Below are 14,884 nucleotides of genomic sequence, written 5' to 3'. Positions count from 1 at the left end.
TAGATTTTGGGGTGCTATTTATCCAGCCACACATAGGTGCATACTTCAGGTTGAGAAGAGTTGCTCTGTGTATCCCACTGCCTACAGCAGTTAATTCTCCACTGACCATAAAGAGGGCCCAAGGTGATGTGCTCAGATATGGTCTCGGGCATTGTAAAAATTCTCATTCAGTCAGCCGAATCCCTCCCAGAGTCTTCGTTTCAGCCCTCCTTGTACTGGATGTGTCTGTAGGCAAGTACCAAAGGGATGCCGGGAACAATTAATTTCCTTTATTTGTACAGTGCGAGATGTCAGTTTGCATATGTGAAGTAGAGCAGGAAGAATGAAAAGGCATATATGGTATCCTCCTACTCTTAGAGGTAGTGCTTTGCAAATGGCAAAAATCCAATCAGATCCAAAAACTGCTGTTCCAAAATCTTCCAACTAAGTTCAGACAGAAAGCATTAATTTTAAAAGCACACTAAAATTTGACATGTTTTGGTCTGGATACCATATGAGAAAAGAAGAATGGAGGCTTTGAAGTAGTGTGGTCCATGACCTGCATATGCACCGGAGACTTGAACTCTGTTAAATTTATCAGATGCAATAACTTTTGTATACAGCATTGTGCAGATGAAACCTTTTTGTTGTGTGTCTGGAGCAGGCCCACTAAAAGGGCAGAGGGAACCACAGAGAATTCACAGGCTTATTGAGGAGTCTTGTGCATGGTGGAAAGCATGGGTGCATCTCAGGTGGGAGCTGCATCGAGTGGCACACCAACCTCAGGACTGATCAAGCCAGCTAGGAGAAAGACTTTCTTCTCAGTCTAGCTTAAGCCCTACCTCTCAGAGTGATGCACCAAATCTAGGCCTGCTGAGAAGAGTCTCACTTCATTTGGGATTTGCAGTTATGACAGTCTTCCCTGCAATTTGGAGACTCAATCCTTTTTTATAAGCAAGCAGCCTTGGCATAGAGCACTTGCCTAAGGAAATCCTAGTTCAAATGTTTAAGCCTCTTGAATTGGATTTGAACTGATGTATTCCACGACACAAGACTGCAAGTGTCTGATCCCTGTCTCCTTTTCACGTTGCTCTGGTTTCGATACGTCATTTCATCAGAGAGGTGTGACACAGTCCACGCTGTTCAAGGCTCTCTAGTTGGAAGCTGGAGGTGGAGTCCCTGCGCAAGCATTCCGGTTGTCCTTGGAAAGGAGGCAGCTTTTGCAGGGCAGGGCAGCGGCGTCCTGTGCGAGGGTCCCTCTAGCCCAGCAAGAAGAGCGCTCGCCAGGAGGCAGGCTGGAGATTCAGCTCTCACCAGCAAGAGGAGGAATTGAGCCCAGCTTTCACTCACAGCATTTAGGCATTCTGGGGAGTAATCTGTGGTGTAAAAGGCAATAGAAGAGAAGGTGACGACAGCGTCTGTAATACCACCATACTTCCTGCCATTTGCTTGCTGAAGTGAGCCATATACAGAATTTTAAAACTTTTTTTACTTCTGGTATCTGTATCAAAACTGAAAGTATTGAATGGGAATGTAGTGATGAAGACAATCTCTCATATGAATGAGAACATGAAGGTGGACATTACTTCACTGTCAGGGAAGAGGGAAAATTCACAGCTCAAGGAACTCGGATAAGGGAGGCTGAATAATGTTAATCCCAGGATTCCTGTTAAAAAAGGGAAAAAAATATGGAACCCAAAGCTGGGTTGCAAGAATCCTAAACAGATCTCTTAACTGCCATTTCCCATATGACTGGAAAATCGCAAATATAATACCTGTAGTAAGAAGGGTGTAAAGGGGAAGTAAGCAGGCTAGTCCTGACTCTCTTCTCTGACCCAGTCCTATGGATGAGGAAAGATTTAGAAGAATAATTGAAGAAATTGTGGAAAGTACAGCAAACGAGGTGAACTGCAATGGAGGAACCCCAAAGAAAGAGTATGCTAGAACAGTCTAATCTTCCTTGGAGAAGGTAGCTTTGTAAACAACAAAGAAGCAGTATAGAAGAATAAATCCCTCTGGATTCGAGGAGAGCATTTGATCTTAAAACATATAGGCCGTATTTGTTGGGCTAGAGATGAGATTTAGTGTAGGAGAGAGAGCTGGGGAGTCAGGGAGAGCAGTGGTAAGTTATTTTGAAAGGACTGTTGAATGTTATTAGTGCAGTTGAATGAAAAGCTGTATTTGGGCCTGATCTCATTAATCATTTTGGTACTAGACAAATACTATAATGAACTTTGCTGATAAAGAACTTGGGAGATGTCAGCAGTACAGGGATTTGTATAGCATGCTTACGTGACTGGGTGATCTTAAGAATAATCGGTTTTGGATGCAGTTTTATGGTAGAACATGCAAAGTCCTGCACCTTAGGAACTAATGAGATTTTTCTGCTATAAACTGGAGTAGTTAGAAAATTACGTGAGGAGGAAACCTATGTTCATTAATCAAGCACAGAATGATCATGAGCCAACAACAATAGAGTTGTGAAGGAAAAAAAAAAGTTGTCAGCTTTCTTAGTTAAGAAATACCTAGGAGAGACAGGGATTTTTAAAGCCATTTTACAAGACCCCTGGATAACTTCAGCTGAGATCCTGAGTAGAGTTCCGGTCAACCAACTTCAAGGAGGATGGGCTCCAATTAGAAGAGGTAGAAAGAAGGTGATCAGAGTGAAGAGGGAGGGCAGGGAAGACACGGAGGGCCTCTGCAGCCCAGGGACTGACAGCTTAGGCAAAGCAGGGGCAAGGAGAGGATGGGATTGCTGCCTGGGAAGAAAGTGAGAGGACAAACATGAGAGGGGAAGAGAATGAGCATGTGCTATCTCGGATATAAGGGCAATTGGCACAAATAAATAATTATAAATTAACCATGAATACATTTTGATTGGAAATCAGATGGAGGTCTCTAAGCAAAGTGCGATCAAGGTATAGAAACTCTTCAGTTCATTGTAATGTTATGGTTGCTTACCTTAGGGAAGAAATTGTCTAAAATGTTAGCCTGAAAAAGGTGACTGTGATCAGCAAAGATGCACGTCTGGGAATCAAATGAACAATTTAGATTGACTGTCTAAATCTGATCATGTCTGAGGTAGATATTTAGGCACCGAGAAAAAAGAATTGAGCACCGTGGTATTTTAGGCAGCTGCAAATTACAACAATTTTTAATTTCTCATTCTTCATGTTTCATTATGAAACTAGTGCCTGTACCTGTTAAATTTAGCTACAGAGGAACTACAGGCGGGCTCTTCCAGCATCGAGGATTTCCCTTGCAGGTCTTATTCAAATACGTGAGGAAGTCGCCATGCTGACCCGGCTTTGAGCTGATGTCCTGGTGGGATGCTAAGGAGGGGCAGTGCCACCTTGCTGGCCACCCAGCTGCCTCCAGTGGCTTCTGGCAGGAGTGCTGTGGTCATTCCCTCCTTCCCGTTTGAACAGGGTTGTGATGAAGCACTACTGGTACCATCTGGAGTTGCCAAATTTTTCTTGATGCCTTTCAGCAAGGTTTTTATGTTTTATGGAGCTCAGTGGACGTTAGCTCCACACGTCTGTATGGATTCTCTTGGCACTGTCAGCAGGCTCGGCAGCCCGCAGAGCATCGCTGCCGCAGACGGAAGCATCCGGTGGTCTCGGTTTCTTTTCCTTGGAGAGACTCCAGGGATTGCTTCAGCACTTGTTTACTCTGAAGATTATCTTTAATGGGGACTATCAGGTTGTAGTTTGTCATCACTTCTCTCTGCCTGGCGGCTCAGGGAAGCGCTCTCTTCCCTGAAGTGGTGAGACAACTTCAGCAGCCTCAAACACAAACACTACTTAAATAAGTGTATTGCATTATTGTCAGGCACAGGAAACTGAAAGGCAGAAGTAAAAGCTGATTTTTAATAGCACTTTATTTATAAACCAAGGAGCCTTTTTTGTGGTGAAAGCTTGAAATTCAAGAATCAAAGGGAGCTTGTGTTCATGGTGGCCACTCGTGCCCCGGCTAGGCAGGGTGACTGCAAAGGTGTGAATTTCCTGACTCTGTAAATTAAATGGGATTCAAATAGGGTCAGGGAAGAATTCTTGAGGGCTCATAGCCCAGTGAGAAAGCCAGAGGGAAGGCACAAGATGAAAGATGCTCAACAGTCTGAGTTCATTATCGGGTATTGCACCCCAGGGCAGCACTGGGTATTACAGCCCAGCTGGGAAGAACATAAGAGTTCAAGGGGCCCAGGGGTCCTTCAAATGCTTGCTTTAGCTTAGTCTTTTAAGAGCTGGTTTTTTGAATCCCAAGGGTGATTTTCAGCTCCTTGTCTTTAATAGGAAAGACTGTTTTAATTGGGATGATTCTTAATATATATCTAATAAAACAAGAAATGGCCATCCCTTATGGTTGATCATTAACCCTATTGTCCAAGAAGCCTTGCCAACTGGTCTTCAGTTGTTTAGACCAGCTGCCATCAGTTTAAATACTGCCTTGTTTATCACTGTGGAACAGGTGATCATTTGTAATATTTTTTGCTGCTAGATGGCATTATTTTAAAAATTATTTGTATGTGATGTTTAATTTTCTGTGGGTTTTTATCAGATCTAGCTTTTAAGGGTTTTGCACGGATTCTTATGAGAGCTATCGTCTTTCTCTAAACAAGGTTTTAAGAACAGTGATATATAAATATGTCCCTTCTTACTGGCTTATCCATGATTATCGCTCTCATAAGGGTAGAATGCTTGTCACCATGCAGTTCTTTTCCACCCCAGAAAGTCTCTCATAGCTTTACAGTTTCAAGGAGTGAAAGATCCCTTGAAATGCTTTGGAAGAGGAATGGTTCTTCTTACTGGAATAATATTTTCTTTTCACACAGGCCACTCCTCCGGTGAACATTCCAGGGTCAGCAAAATTCACTCCCAATGGCAGTAGCTTTAGCATCTCTTGGCAGTCGCCTCCAGTTACCTTCACCGGCATTCCAGTAAGTGAATGACAAAAAAAGAGAGAAAGAAAAAAATAATAAGTTTTTAGAACTTTTAGTTTTGTTTCACATTGTTTCACCATAGAAGTAAAATGGACATAACAGATACTGAAAAGAAACAAATTAAATATATGCCTAGTTTGCCAGCATGGCTGATTTTAACACTTTTGTCAGTCTCTTTAATTCAGTACAGTTACTTTTTTTTTGCATCAGTGTCTACAAGCAGAGAATTGGATCTATAGTATACATTTTTTAAACTATATGCTTACAAAAGACTGTTCTGGTAGGTGCAGAGCGTGGCACTATAATATGCTCCTTCTTGTGCCACTAAAAGTTTTCTTACAAAACTAGATGGAAAATCAGCAAGGTGATGGTTATGTTAACAGACTGAATGGATTCAAGCAGTAGGGCTGTTACCTAAATGAACTCTGAAGATGAAGCATATTTGAAAGGCAACCGAAAGAAACAATAAGATAAAATGCAAAGTCTGATTCTAGGAGGCTACATATACGTAGCCCCTACTGATAGCAGAAAATTGTTGCTTTATACAGAAAATACGTTTAATACATATCGTACTTTGATATTAATACATATTGCAGTTTGACAACTTTTTAATGAAGATGTATTAGATGTATGTATTAGATGTAAATTCAACTCTGACCCTTTCCTCAAAAAAGCTGGTGTACAAGGCCTAATTTCATGAACAGCACTGCAGAAATGCGATGTTTGCTTAAACATGGACTTCCAGTAGTCCTAAACGTCACACAATGTAAGTGTAGATACTGTAGGGGGAGTTAAAAACCTTTACGAAGAGTTCAAAGGGACTAGGCTTCTAGTGCCTAGCATGGAGAATACTAAATGTAAATGTGAATCACTATTTATGGGTAATGGAAAGTCTTCTGTACAATAAATAGAAATAAATATTAATGTAGCGTATCCTAATTTTTATTGGAAAGCATTTTTCAGTATAAATTGATATTCTCTAATCATAAACCTTTTTGATATCATAACATCTCACTTTAATATTACACTTTATGAATTTATGAATTTTAAAGTGTGTTATATACAGCACATTGCTCATCCAAAAACCATATAGCTTTTTTTTCTCCTGACAGTGAATAGTAGACATGGCAATAAGAGATACTGTTTCCCTCCCTTTTCTTCACCAAGTGAATCTCTAAAGCTTCTTACTGTCAACCTTTGGCAAATCTTGGAGATTTTCTGCAGAGGCTGTGGCATCCTGCAGGGCTGATAAAAAAATGAAAGTGGCTGAATCAATTACACTGCACTCTGCCAATGAATATTTATTAAATTCCATCAAGGAACAACTAACAGTGAAAGACATCATGCTGGCAGCAATTTCAACAAGAGTGCCTTGACAGAGCGTGCTATCCATAAAGTTCCTTGAGAATTTGATTTCCCAACAATGGGGTTGATACGGAGTAATTATGAAACTGGCTCCTTTTGTGGAGTAGCAGAAATTGGTGCCAGGAGTATTGGGAATCTAAAAATGCAATTAGCCACATTGTAAATCAGACGCTTAAGAGGACAGGATTAGACACGTATGTGTTGAGTTTACTTGTTCGAGCAACAATGTTGATCTGTGGCTGTAGAGTTGAGAGTTCTCAAAAGAATTTAAGAAATGCCAAATCACTTTCTGAGAATTGTATGGAGATGCCAATGATTTAAGTACAATTTAAAAATAATCCCAATACAAAGACCTGGGGAAGCAGTGATGATGGCAGAATTATAAACCGCTTAGGGAACCATACGAACTGCCTTTATATCTCTGCCTAACAACATTTATAAGGCTGTTCAGGAAAAAAAAAAAAAAAACAAACAAAAAAACACAACAAAAAACCTTGTAGGTTTACACACATTTGACTGTTCTGTCATCAGTGAGATCATTTATGAATTACAAAGGCTTGCCTGCAGTGGAAAATCATGTGCAATGTGTGAGGGTGCAAATGCAAAGCGATGTTACTCTATATTAAATGAAAGTTTCATTTCTCCTGTTTCAAAGTCAATTATATACTGCCTTATAAAAACAGGGCTCTGTCAACTCCTACCCTTACACTGAGTGTAACTACTTTAGGAAAGCTATAGTATAGGGGACTTTCTCCTTCTCTTATAAGGTTTATTTAAGCCCAGACTATGTGACAGAGCCAGCATACTATAAACTCGTGCAACTGTATACATACATGGTCCCTGAGATTAGGTGCACATCTGTAGCACCCAAGGGAACTTCAGAGAGTAAGTCCAAACCATTACTTTCTGCCTGACCCTAAATATTTATTCAAATAGTTTTCTAAAATGGCTTTGGGATACTTTTTTGGCCTGGACGAACCACTGAGCAGTAAAGGATTAGGTACAGATTTGCAAAAGTGCATAGCTCTACACATTTCTTCACGTTACTAGTAATGTTGGAATGGGGCCGTTCTGTCCTTGACCCATTAGAGGGCTGTTGAATCCTGGTTTTGAACAGGCTTCTTTCTAGACCCGTAGGTCAGCAGTTAAGTTCATGAGAGAGACAAAATTTCAAAATAGTTTTCTTTTGTGTTTTTTTTGACACCTACCTTAGGTGTTTCCCCATTCATTCCTGTGCACATTGAATTTTGATGACACTGAGCACTCCGTGCTTGCTGTCCTGGGAATGGGGGTGTTCAGACAGACATCATGACTTGCATTAAGTCCTCACTTCTGGGCAGTCTTTAGCAGAGCAGCACCAAAAGGCCTTTGTGAACATGAGTGTGCTTATCAGCGAGTTCCTAAGCACCTCAGAACAAGCTGTATGTACAGCTGGATCAGTGGTTTCAGTATGTGGCTGCTTTAGGCTCAGGGGTATTCACAGTGTCTAACCATAGGCATTTATCTAGGAAGAATAAGGGGAACCTCCAAAGTTGTTATACTTTGTGCTCTGAATCATGCTAAAGTTAGATTCCCAAGGCAAATGGGAAATACGCTTTTTCTTACCATTTTCCCAAGATAACTTTGCAGGTGCAAGAGAAGGTTGAGTGTTGGCACAGCTGTGAGTCATTGCTAGTGCGATTCTCTGCATAAAGCAGAAAGGACAAGTTCATGTTTGCTCTACCGCTTGAGACTGAACGAGGAGAAAAAATAAGGCACAGCGTGGGGATGGACGAGGAAGACGGATTAAATGATGCAAGTAGGATGAGCGACAGTGGAGTCTGTATCTCTTGCTACTGGAGGACTTAACATAATGACCATATAGTTCCACTTTTATGTAATGTAGGATAAAAGTTGTCCTGAATGCCAGAGTGATCTCTGCTGTGTGATACTGATTTTTACCTGCCTGCTGATAAGACCCAAAATGTTGAACAGGAGAGAAGATATCTAAGTTCAATAATCTGTTGTTTACAGATCACAAATCTTCTCTGTAACCTAGTTTCCCCCAGGACATGTAACTGGAAACTCCAGGTCCTCACTTCAAACAAACACTATGGTTTCCCATTCATTCTCCGTGTTAGACAACACTTCAAATGTGAAAAGCCTCGGAGGGCAAGGATTGCCTTCTCACACCCTCCTCTTAATCTGCTCTTAGTGTCACCTACAAAGGAGTACAGCTAAGTGGTACTGTTTAGACCTGCTGCAAAGTGTATCAAAATACACTAAAGCTAAACTTCAGTGCAGTTTAGCTGCCTTGGTATGCCAATCCGTGGAAGCCATCGTGCAGAGACACCCTCTCTGGAGAATGCGAGGGGAGACACAGTTTGCACGCTGCAATTACTGCTCAAGCCTGTTCTATGTTTAGAAGCAATCAGGATAATTGCTTATAACATAGAAGGCCATCAAAGTACTTCTTTGTTCAACAATAACCGAGGAATATGTTGAGTATCGGTTAGTAGTGGTAGCTATAAAAATTTTCTGGTTTTTAAAATGTTTAAGAACCCTAGCAGAATTGACTAGAGATGTTGCTGGCAATGACTGGAAAACTATGCAGTGTGTGGTAAATGCCAAAGACTAGAAAAGTGTTACTGCTTTGCATTTTATCTTCAGTGTTTCAATCATTCTTAGGTAAAACAAGAGAAGTCGTTGATAAAAGATAGGAAAAAAGTAGTAGACAACAAGCTGCCCTCAATAATCTGGAGTGATAGGACAGAAGGAGTTAGTGTGGTCTCTGGATGTATAAAACATGACTTACGGTAAGCAGGCAGACAGAGGGGAAACTTCTTTCAAGTTTTGGAGATATGTGTCAGTAATGGTCTAAACGTGTTCAGAGTGTGAGCTGCACATGCAGTTAAATCAGAAATTTCTGTAGTTACCAGCCAAGAGTGAAAGTTGAAAGAGTGACTGCACTCCATTACAAGTATTAGTTTTTTGCTACTGTGGAGTAGCTATAAAATAGACTTTATATCAAAAATCAAAGCCTATTCAGTAACTCTCTTCAAGTCAGGTCAGTTCCCATTCTTCCAGGTATTATGAGACTGGAAAAGGACAGGGGTGAAAAGTCATAGCAATGCAGGTAACTATGACAGTATCTGCAGTTCCTGGCTGCAGGAGGCAGTGACTCTGTGCGGCAGATGCCCAAATGAAGCTTGCTATGTTCTGTACATAACAAAAAATGAGTGTTCATAAATTTTTTCTGGTGTTTTAGATGTAAAGTGGTTGTGGCCTTCACCCAGGAGCAAAATAAGACCCTAGCAGTAAATAATTTAGGAATTATTTAAGGCCAAGCTTTATGCCATGTGATTACTCAAATAATGTTGCCAACCTGCAGGCTCATGTAGGAGGCTTATTTGGAAAGTCTCAGAAGACCAAACTACACCCTTCACTGGGGAACATTCACAAAGGAGGACACCTGCTGAGAAGGTTTACTGTGCAGAATAAAGGAAATAATCCAGTACATCTTGTTAGCTGTTAGATCAGAGGGGCTGCCTTGCATTCCTATTAAAACCTTGAGGGCTGCATCGTAACTGCCCTGCAGCAAACCCCCTGCTCCAAGGCTGTCTCTCTACAAAGAGTGCCAAGTCACAGATGGGAGCAACATGTGAAATCCCTTTATTTAACAGGGGGTTACTGGTATTGATCTCAGCACAGGCCGAAGTTTATTTTTCCAGTTATTTTCTTTGCTTAAATTGGAGAAAGTTTTCATAAGAGCTATTCAGAGTTCTTAAAGAAGAATGAATGCATTTTCTGTATTTCCCAAATTCTGAAATGATGCCGATCTGTATTCTGGTTTGCTCTGTTTGGATGACAGGAAATACAGGGAAACATAATGGAGCTAATACAATGTACCTAATACTAAATGGTCATCTTTCTAAATAGACCTAGAACATACTTATGTTGTATGTTACGTAATAACCTTCCCTGGGTATCCTTGCCACCATGCGTCATGAATTGCATTTTCTGGCAAAAGTGTTTATACTGCATTCATATGTGTATGTTCTTCATAAGCAGCTTTTTTGTCTGTATTGACAGGTCTCACCAACTCATAATCGTCCTGCAGGGAGTGGAGAGCAGAAACAGTCCCACACAGTTCTTTCATCACCGCCTAGAGTAGCATTTGGCTTGAGGTATGGGACCATTAGCTCCTGCTGACAGACCAGCAGCCTCAGAACCTGGAGGGCATTTAGTAAATAAGATGTCAGTGGCCAAAGAAACAAAAAAACCACACCGCCAACTGTGATTGCAGTTGTCAGGCAGTTTCTTACTAGAATCCTTTAGAGTAAGTGTTCTGGACCTGTTTTGCTTTTCATTACCATCAAAGGTAAAGTTCAGGGGAAAAGTGAGTTGTTGCAAAATGAAAAAGGCAGACTGTGTAGCAAAACTGCAGGCCTTCTGCCAGGCGTGTCTGGAGTTCAGATGCAGATCTAAATCGCCCTGTAAAGCAACGCTGCCCAGATTCACTGCTCCAGCTGAAGCATCCTGAACTGCATTATGTGGCTTTGCTTTTTTCCCTGAAAGACTGGGCTGTCTTGTGTGTTTATCACCATTCAGTCAGTATGGTATTTGGCTTCAACTGAATTGTAAGAGACCGTATCTTACAATAAATTAGATCAAAGCAAAGCTTTTTATACCTTGTCTTCCTAGACATAAGCTACATTCGATTCTGTTAAAGCTAACTGATGTTTGAATGGAGCCCGCTTTAGAAGCGTTCAGAACATTATGTTAAAAAATCAAACTGACATGCTAAATTTCTTACAGTAAAGAAACTCCTTGTTTCTCACAGTCCTAAAGGTGACTGTACCCTAAAACAAGAAAAAAGGAAGATTTCATGCTTTTCATTTCCTTCATGACTCTCAGATCATTGCATATGCTACAAACCAAACTTAGGATCTTCCCAATTCATGGATTGTGCCCATTAATGAACATTCGGTACAAAAAATATATAGGTACGCAAGAGAGGAATCGCCAGGCAATTCCCATGTGTGCCACGCAGCATGTAATACAGGTATTAAACAATTCTGTCTGTACAGTTACTTGATTTAAAGATGACAGGACAGATGGCGTTGCTGTAGCGAGCGTTGGGTTACTTGTTGTAGCGTTGCTCCTCAGGTTTGCTGGCTTGCTATGTGTTGAATAAAAAAAGTTCCATTTTAACAGTTACTTTGATCATTTTCTAAACTTGTGACCTTTTGTGTGTGGTTATAAGATGGAAAACATGACAATCGTTATAGCTTTAAAAGCGGATACTGCCTACCTTGCTGACTTGGGGACGACAGAGAAGCAGCACACATGAACGTGCTGCAAATGAGGGCAAGGGTTAAAACTTGTTTTCAATCACTTTGTTGTTTTTCAGTCAAGGAGCTCAGAGCAAACCATGAAGGAAGGACTGGCAAGCTTAGGAGCTGGTAGCTTTTCCCCTCTTTTGCATAGCTGCTCCCTGCTGGTAGTCACGGTCCGCTGCTCAGAGCTATGCAAAATATTCGTACCACAGCTCTACAGCAAAGAGGACTTCTCCCTGACGTGACCTGGGCTGTATTGTAGAATAGCGATGACTATCCGTTACACCTTGGTACTTAACCGTGGCTAAAGTACCATTTATCTAGACTGGGTTTAGTCACTGGCTGAAGTCAGGGCTGTAGAAGCCAGGCAAGGAGAGGGACTGGTCGCTCGGAGCTGTGGAGTCACGGCCGTATGTCTGCCTGCTTCGTCATCTCCCAGTTGACTCGAAAACAACCCAAATCCCTTTGAAACTCCAGGGGTTCTCTGCCTGCTTCACTCCATTGAGATTGTTGTCCTGATCTTAGGGTGATAAAGCTAAAGCTACAAAAGCATCTCGTTAACAAGCTTCCCTTTCTCTCTGACAGGAAGCCTAGAGGGGAGGGGAAAAAGTGTCGGAAGGTCTATGGGATGGAGAACAGAGATATGTGGTGTACTGCCTGCCGATGGAAGAAGGCCTGCCAAAGGTTCATCGACTAAAGATTGAATTATGCAGAGGATTTGGGGATGGGGGAGGACAACAGCAGAACCAGATTGCTGCAGCCGCACTGTATCACTTCCCATTTTCCCTCCAGTGATGTGGCGTTGGGGGTTTTGGTTTTTTGGGGTGTTTTGGTTTTTTTTAAGAGCTTTGTATTTCAAAGTGAAGCACTTGTAGCCAAGGAGAAGCACTAATCAAAACCTGTGTGGAGCAATAGAGCAAAAAAAAAAAAAAAAAAAAAAGAAAAGCAAAACCAAGGACATACAACAAAATTCTGTCTTACTAAGTATGGAAACCAGAGCAGCTATTAGTGTTTTTCTGTAAAAGAAAGAAAAAGTTAATTTTTTTGCTAACTCTGTGAGCTACCTGCTCCTTAGGGTCATTTTTAACCATTTCAGTCTCTGTGCTGTGAACGCCTGTATTTGCTAAACTGAACAATTTTTCCTTTCCTGAAACGAAGATCCCTTTTGAAAGCTTTCTAATAAACACTTCAGAGTCATATAAGCTACAGTTTTCTCAAAAAAAGCTGTACTAAGACTGGAGACTGCTAAATAATTCTCCTGATACGTATGATCATGATTATATTATATTTTTGGAAAGGGGGTGTGGGGAGGAGTCGGGATTTTTGTTTGTTTGTTTGTTTATAGGAGAAAAGCAAAGTCTGAATTTGCAAGAAGGACAGGCAGTGCTCCTGGAAGATTTTTAAACCAGGCACAGACCAGTGGAGTGGAACAAAGTAATTTTAAGTACCAAATTGGATTTTGATCCTCTAGAGGAAGAAAAGCAGCAATGGAGAGTCACCAGCAGATATTGTCGCAACAAGAAGTTGAGGGAAGAAATCCAGTGACGCTTGATTGAAACCCGTAAGAATATAATGGGGGGCCAGTAGCTTTTCTTGCCACTCTCCCACTTCTGAGGGAGGATGAACAGTTGGACCAGCACGTCTGTTGCTGCAGGAGACCTATAAAGAACTGGTAAATGCATCCACTAGGATTACATGTAGTACCTATTCAGGGACATGATCCAGCCCAGCAGTTCTGTTCTTGCTTCCTTTTCTCTTATTTGAGAGACTGTTGTTAAGATAATGGTTTGCTCAGCTTACACCCCACCCCCCCATTAAAGTGGCTAAGATTTATTTGACACAAAAAAATGGTAGAGAAAAGAAAGTACCCCCTTTCCTCAACATCACCTCAGAAAAAGAAGTACAACAGCAAAGGAGCAACGTATTTATGGTAAAAGTCCATTTCTTAACTCATTTTGATATACGAATTAACAAGTTTCTCTACTTGCAGTACTTGGATAGATTTGGGTACTTCAGTTTCTCTGTCCATTAGAGAGTATACACCGGAATGTGGCAAGCTGGTGTCCTGTCTCAACTTATATTGAATTATCATTAATTAGTGATTATTTCAATGCAAAAATAAAATACGGATTTACTAGGATATGAATGTATATGCTTAAACAATACTTTCCTATTAAAGAAAAAAAAAAATCAAAGGAAGACACAGAAGCAAAATTTTGCCTATTAACAGAGGCGTGGAGGCCTGCAAATTCCTGGGGTTTTTTTTCCATACCATTTGAAATTAGACCAGATCTTTTTATCTCCCCCACCCCCCACCCCACCCCCCCGCCCCGGCTCATTCTCACTGAAATAAGGGGACTCTAAGTTTCTAAACAGCTTTCTAAAATCTGGTCCAAAGTTCACTTGATAGCTTTATTAAGCGTGCATTGACGCTTATGCCTATGTAAAAGCACAAAATAACAATGCAGTTGTTGAGAATATACACTATGAGTTCAGTAAAGTAGTACTGAGAAGTAAAATTTATAATAGGAGCTACCGAAGATTATCATCTGTTTTTCTTTGAACAAGTTAATTGGGCAATCAGATGCCTAATTTGAACATGCTATTTCTGCAGTTGTTTACGAATTGTGTAATTTACATGCACAAGCGGCAAGATATGCTTGTGTGCACGCAATTACTTGATTTTTTGCCCAATTGTGTTCTCTAAGTCATTTAAAAAAGAAGAAAAATAGACTCTGAAATCTAGTAAGACCCTGAAATATATAAACATATGTGTGTGTATGAGCATTTATATATATATAAAAGACTATATATTATATTATATATATTATATAGGTTTATATATATATAAAATTTGGGATCAACAGGGAGGAGGAAGATTGTTTTCTTTATAAATATAAAAACCAAGACGCTAAAGGTCAGTGGATATACATAGCCACTGTATTATCTTCTTTCCTCTTAATAAAATGAGGGTCATGGGATTTTTTTGGATGTTGTATTTTTTCAATTTCCTTAGTAAAATACCTCATAGTAATTCATAGTCATTTCATCTTCAAACACTGAGCTTGCTGATGGTGTATTTACTTTGGTAGAACTTAGAAAATCTGGGACTTTTCCAAGATACTCCTGCCAATTTGCCCCCCCCCATTTTTGCAAGCACTCCAAGACTAATTATAAAGCATTCCATAATTAATTTGACTTTTGTTAGACTGACAGTATTTGCCTGTATATTTGTTGTTCCCCTCCTTTTATATTTTCCTTTCTTGCTTTGGAGGATTTTTTG

General features: G+C 40.5%; 1 protein-coding gene across 1 annotated transcript in view; it reads left to right on the top strand.

Annotated features, from left to right (window-relative positions):
• ZNF704 (zinc finger protein 704) overlaps positions 1 to 14,580 on the top strand; it is a 95,055-nt gene extending 80,475 nt beyond the window's left edge. The window contains exons 7-9 of the mRNA XM_075023490.1: positions 4,811 to 4,915; positions 10,355 to 10,449; positions 12,187 to 14,580. Of these exons, the coding sequence (XP_074879591.1) occupies positions 4,811 to 4,915; positions 10,355 to 10,449; positions 12,187 to 12,298 (312 nt within the window). The 3' untranslated portion in view covers positions 12,299 to 14,580. The remainder of the gene's footprint in view (positions 1 to 4,810; positions 4,916 to 10,354; positions 10,450 to 12,186) is intronic.
• Positions 14,581 to 14,884: the final 304 nt, after the last annotated feature.

Source organism: Buteo buteo, chromosome 3 (assembly GCF_964188355.1).
Source record: "Buteo buteo chromosome 3, bButBut1.hap1.1, whole genome shotgun sequence".
Taxonomy (NCBI): domain Eukaryota; kingdom Metazoa; phylum Chordata; class Aves; order Accipitriformes; family Accipitridae; genus Buteo; species Buteo buteo.
This window is presented reverse-complemented; position numbering and strand designations above follow the sequence as displayed.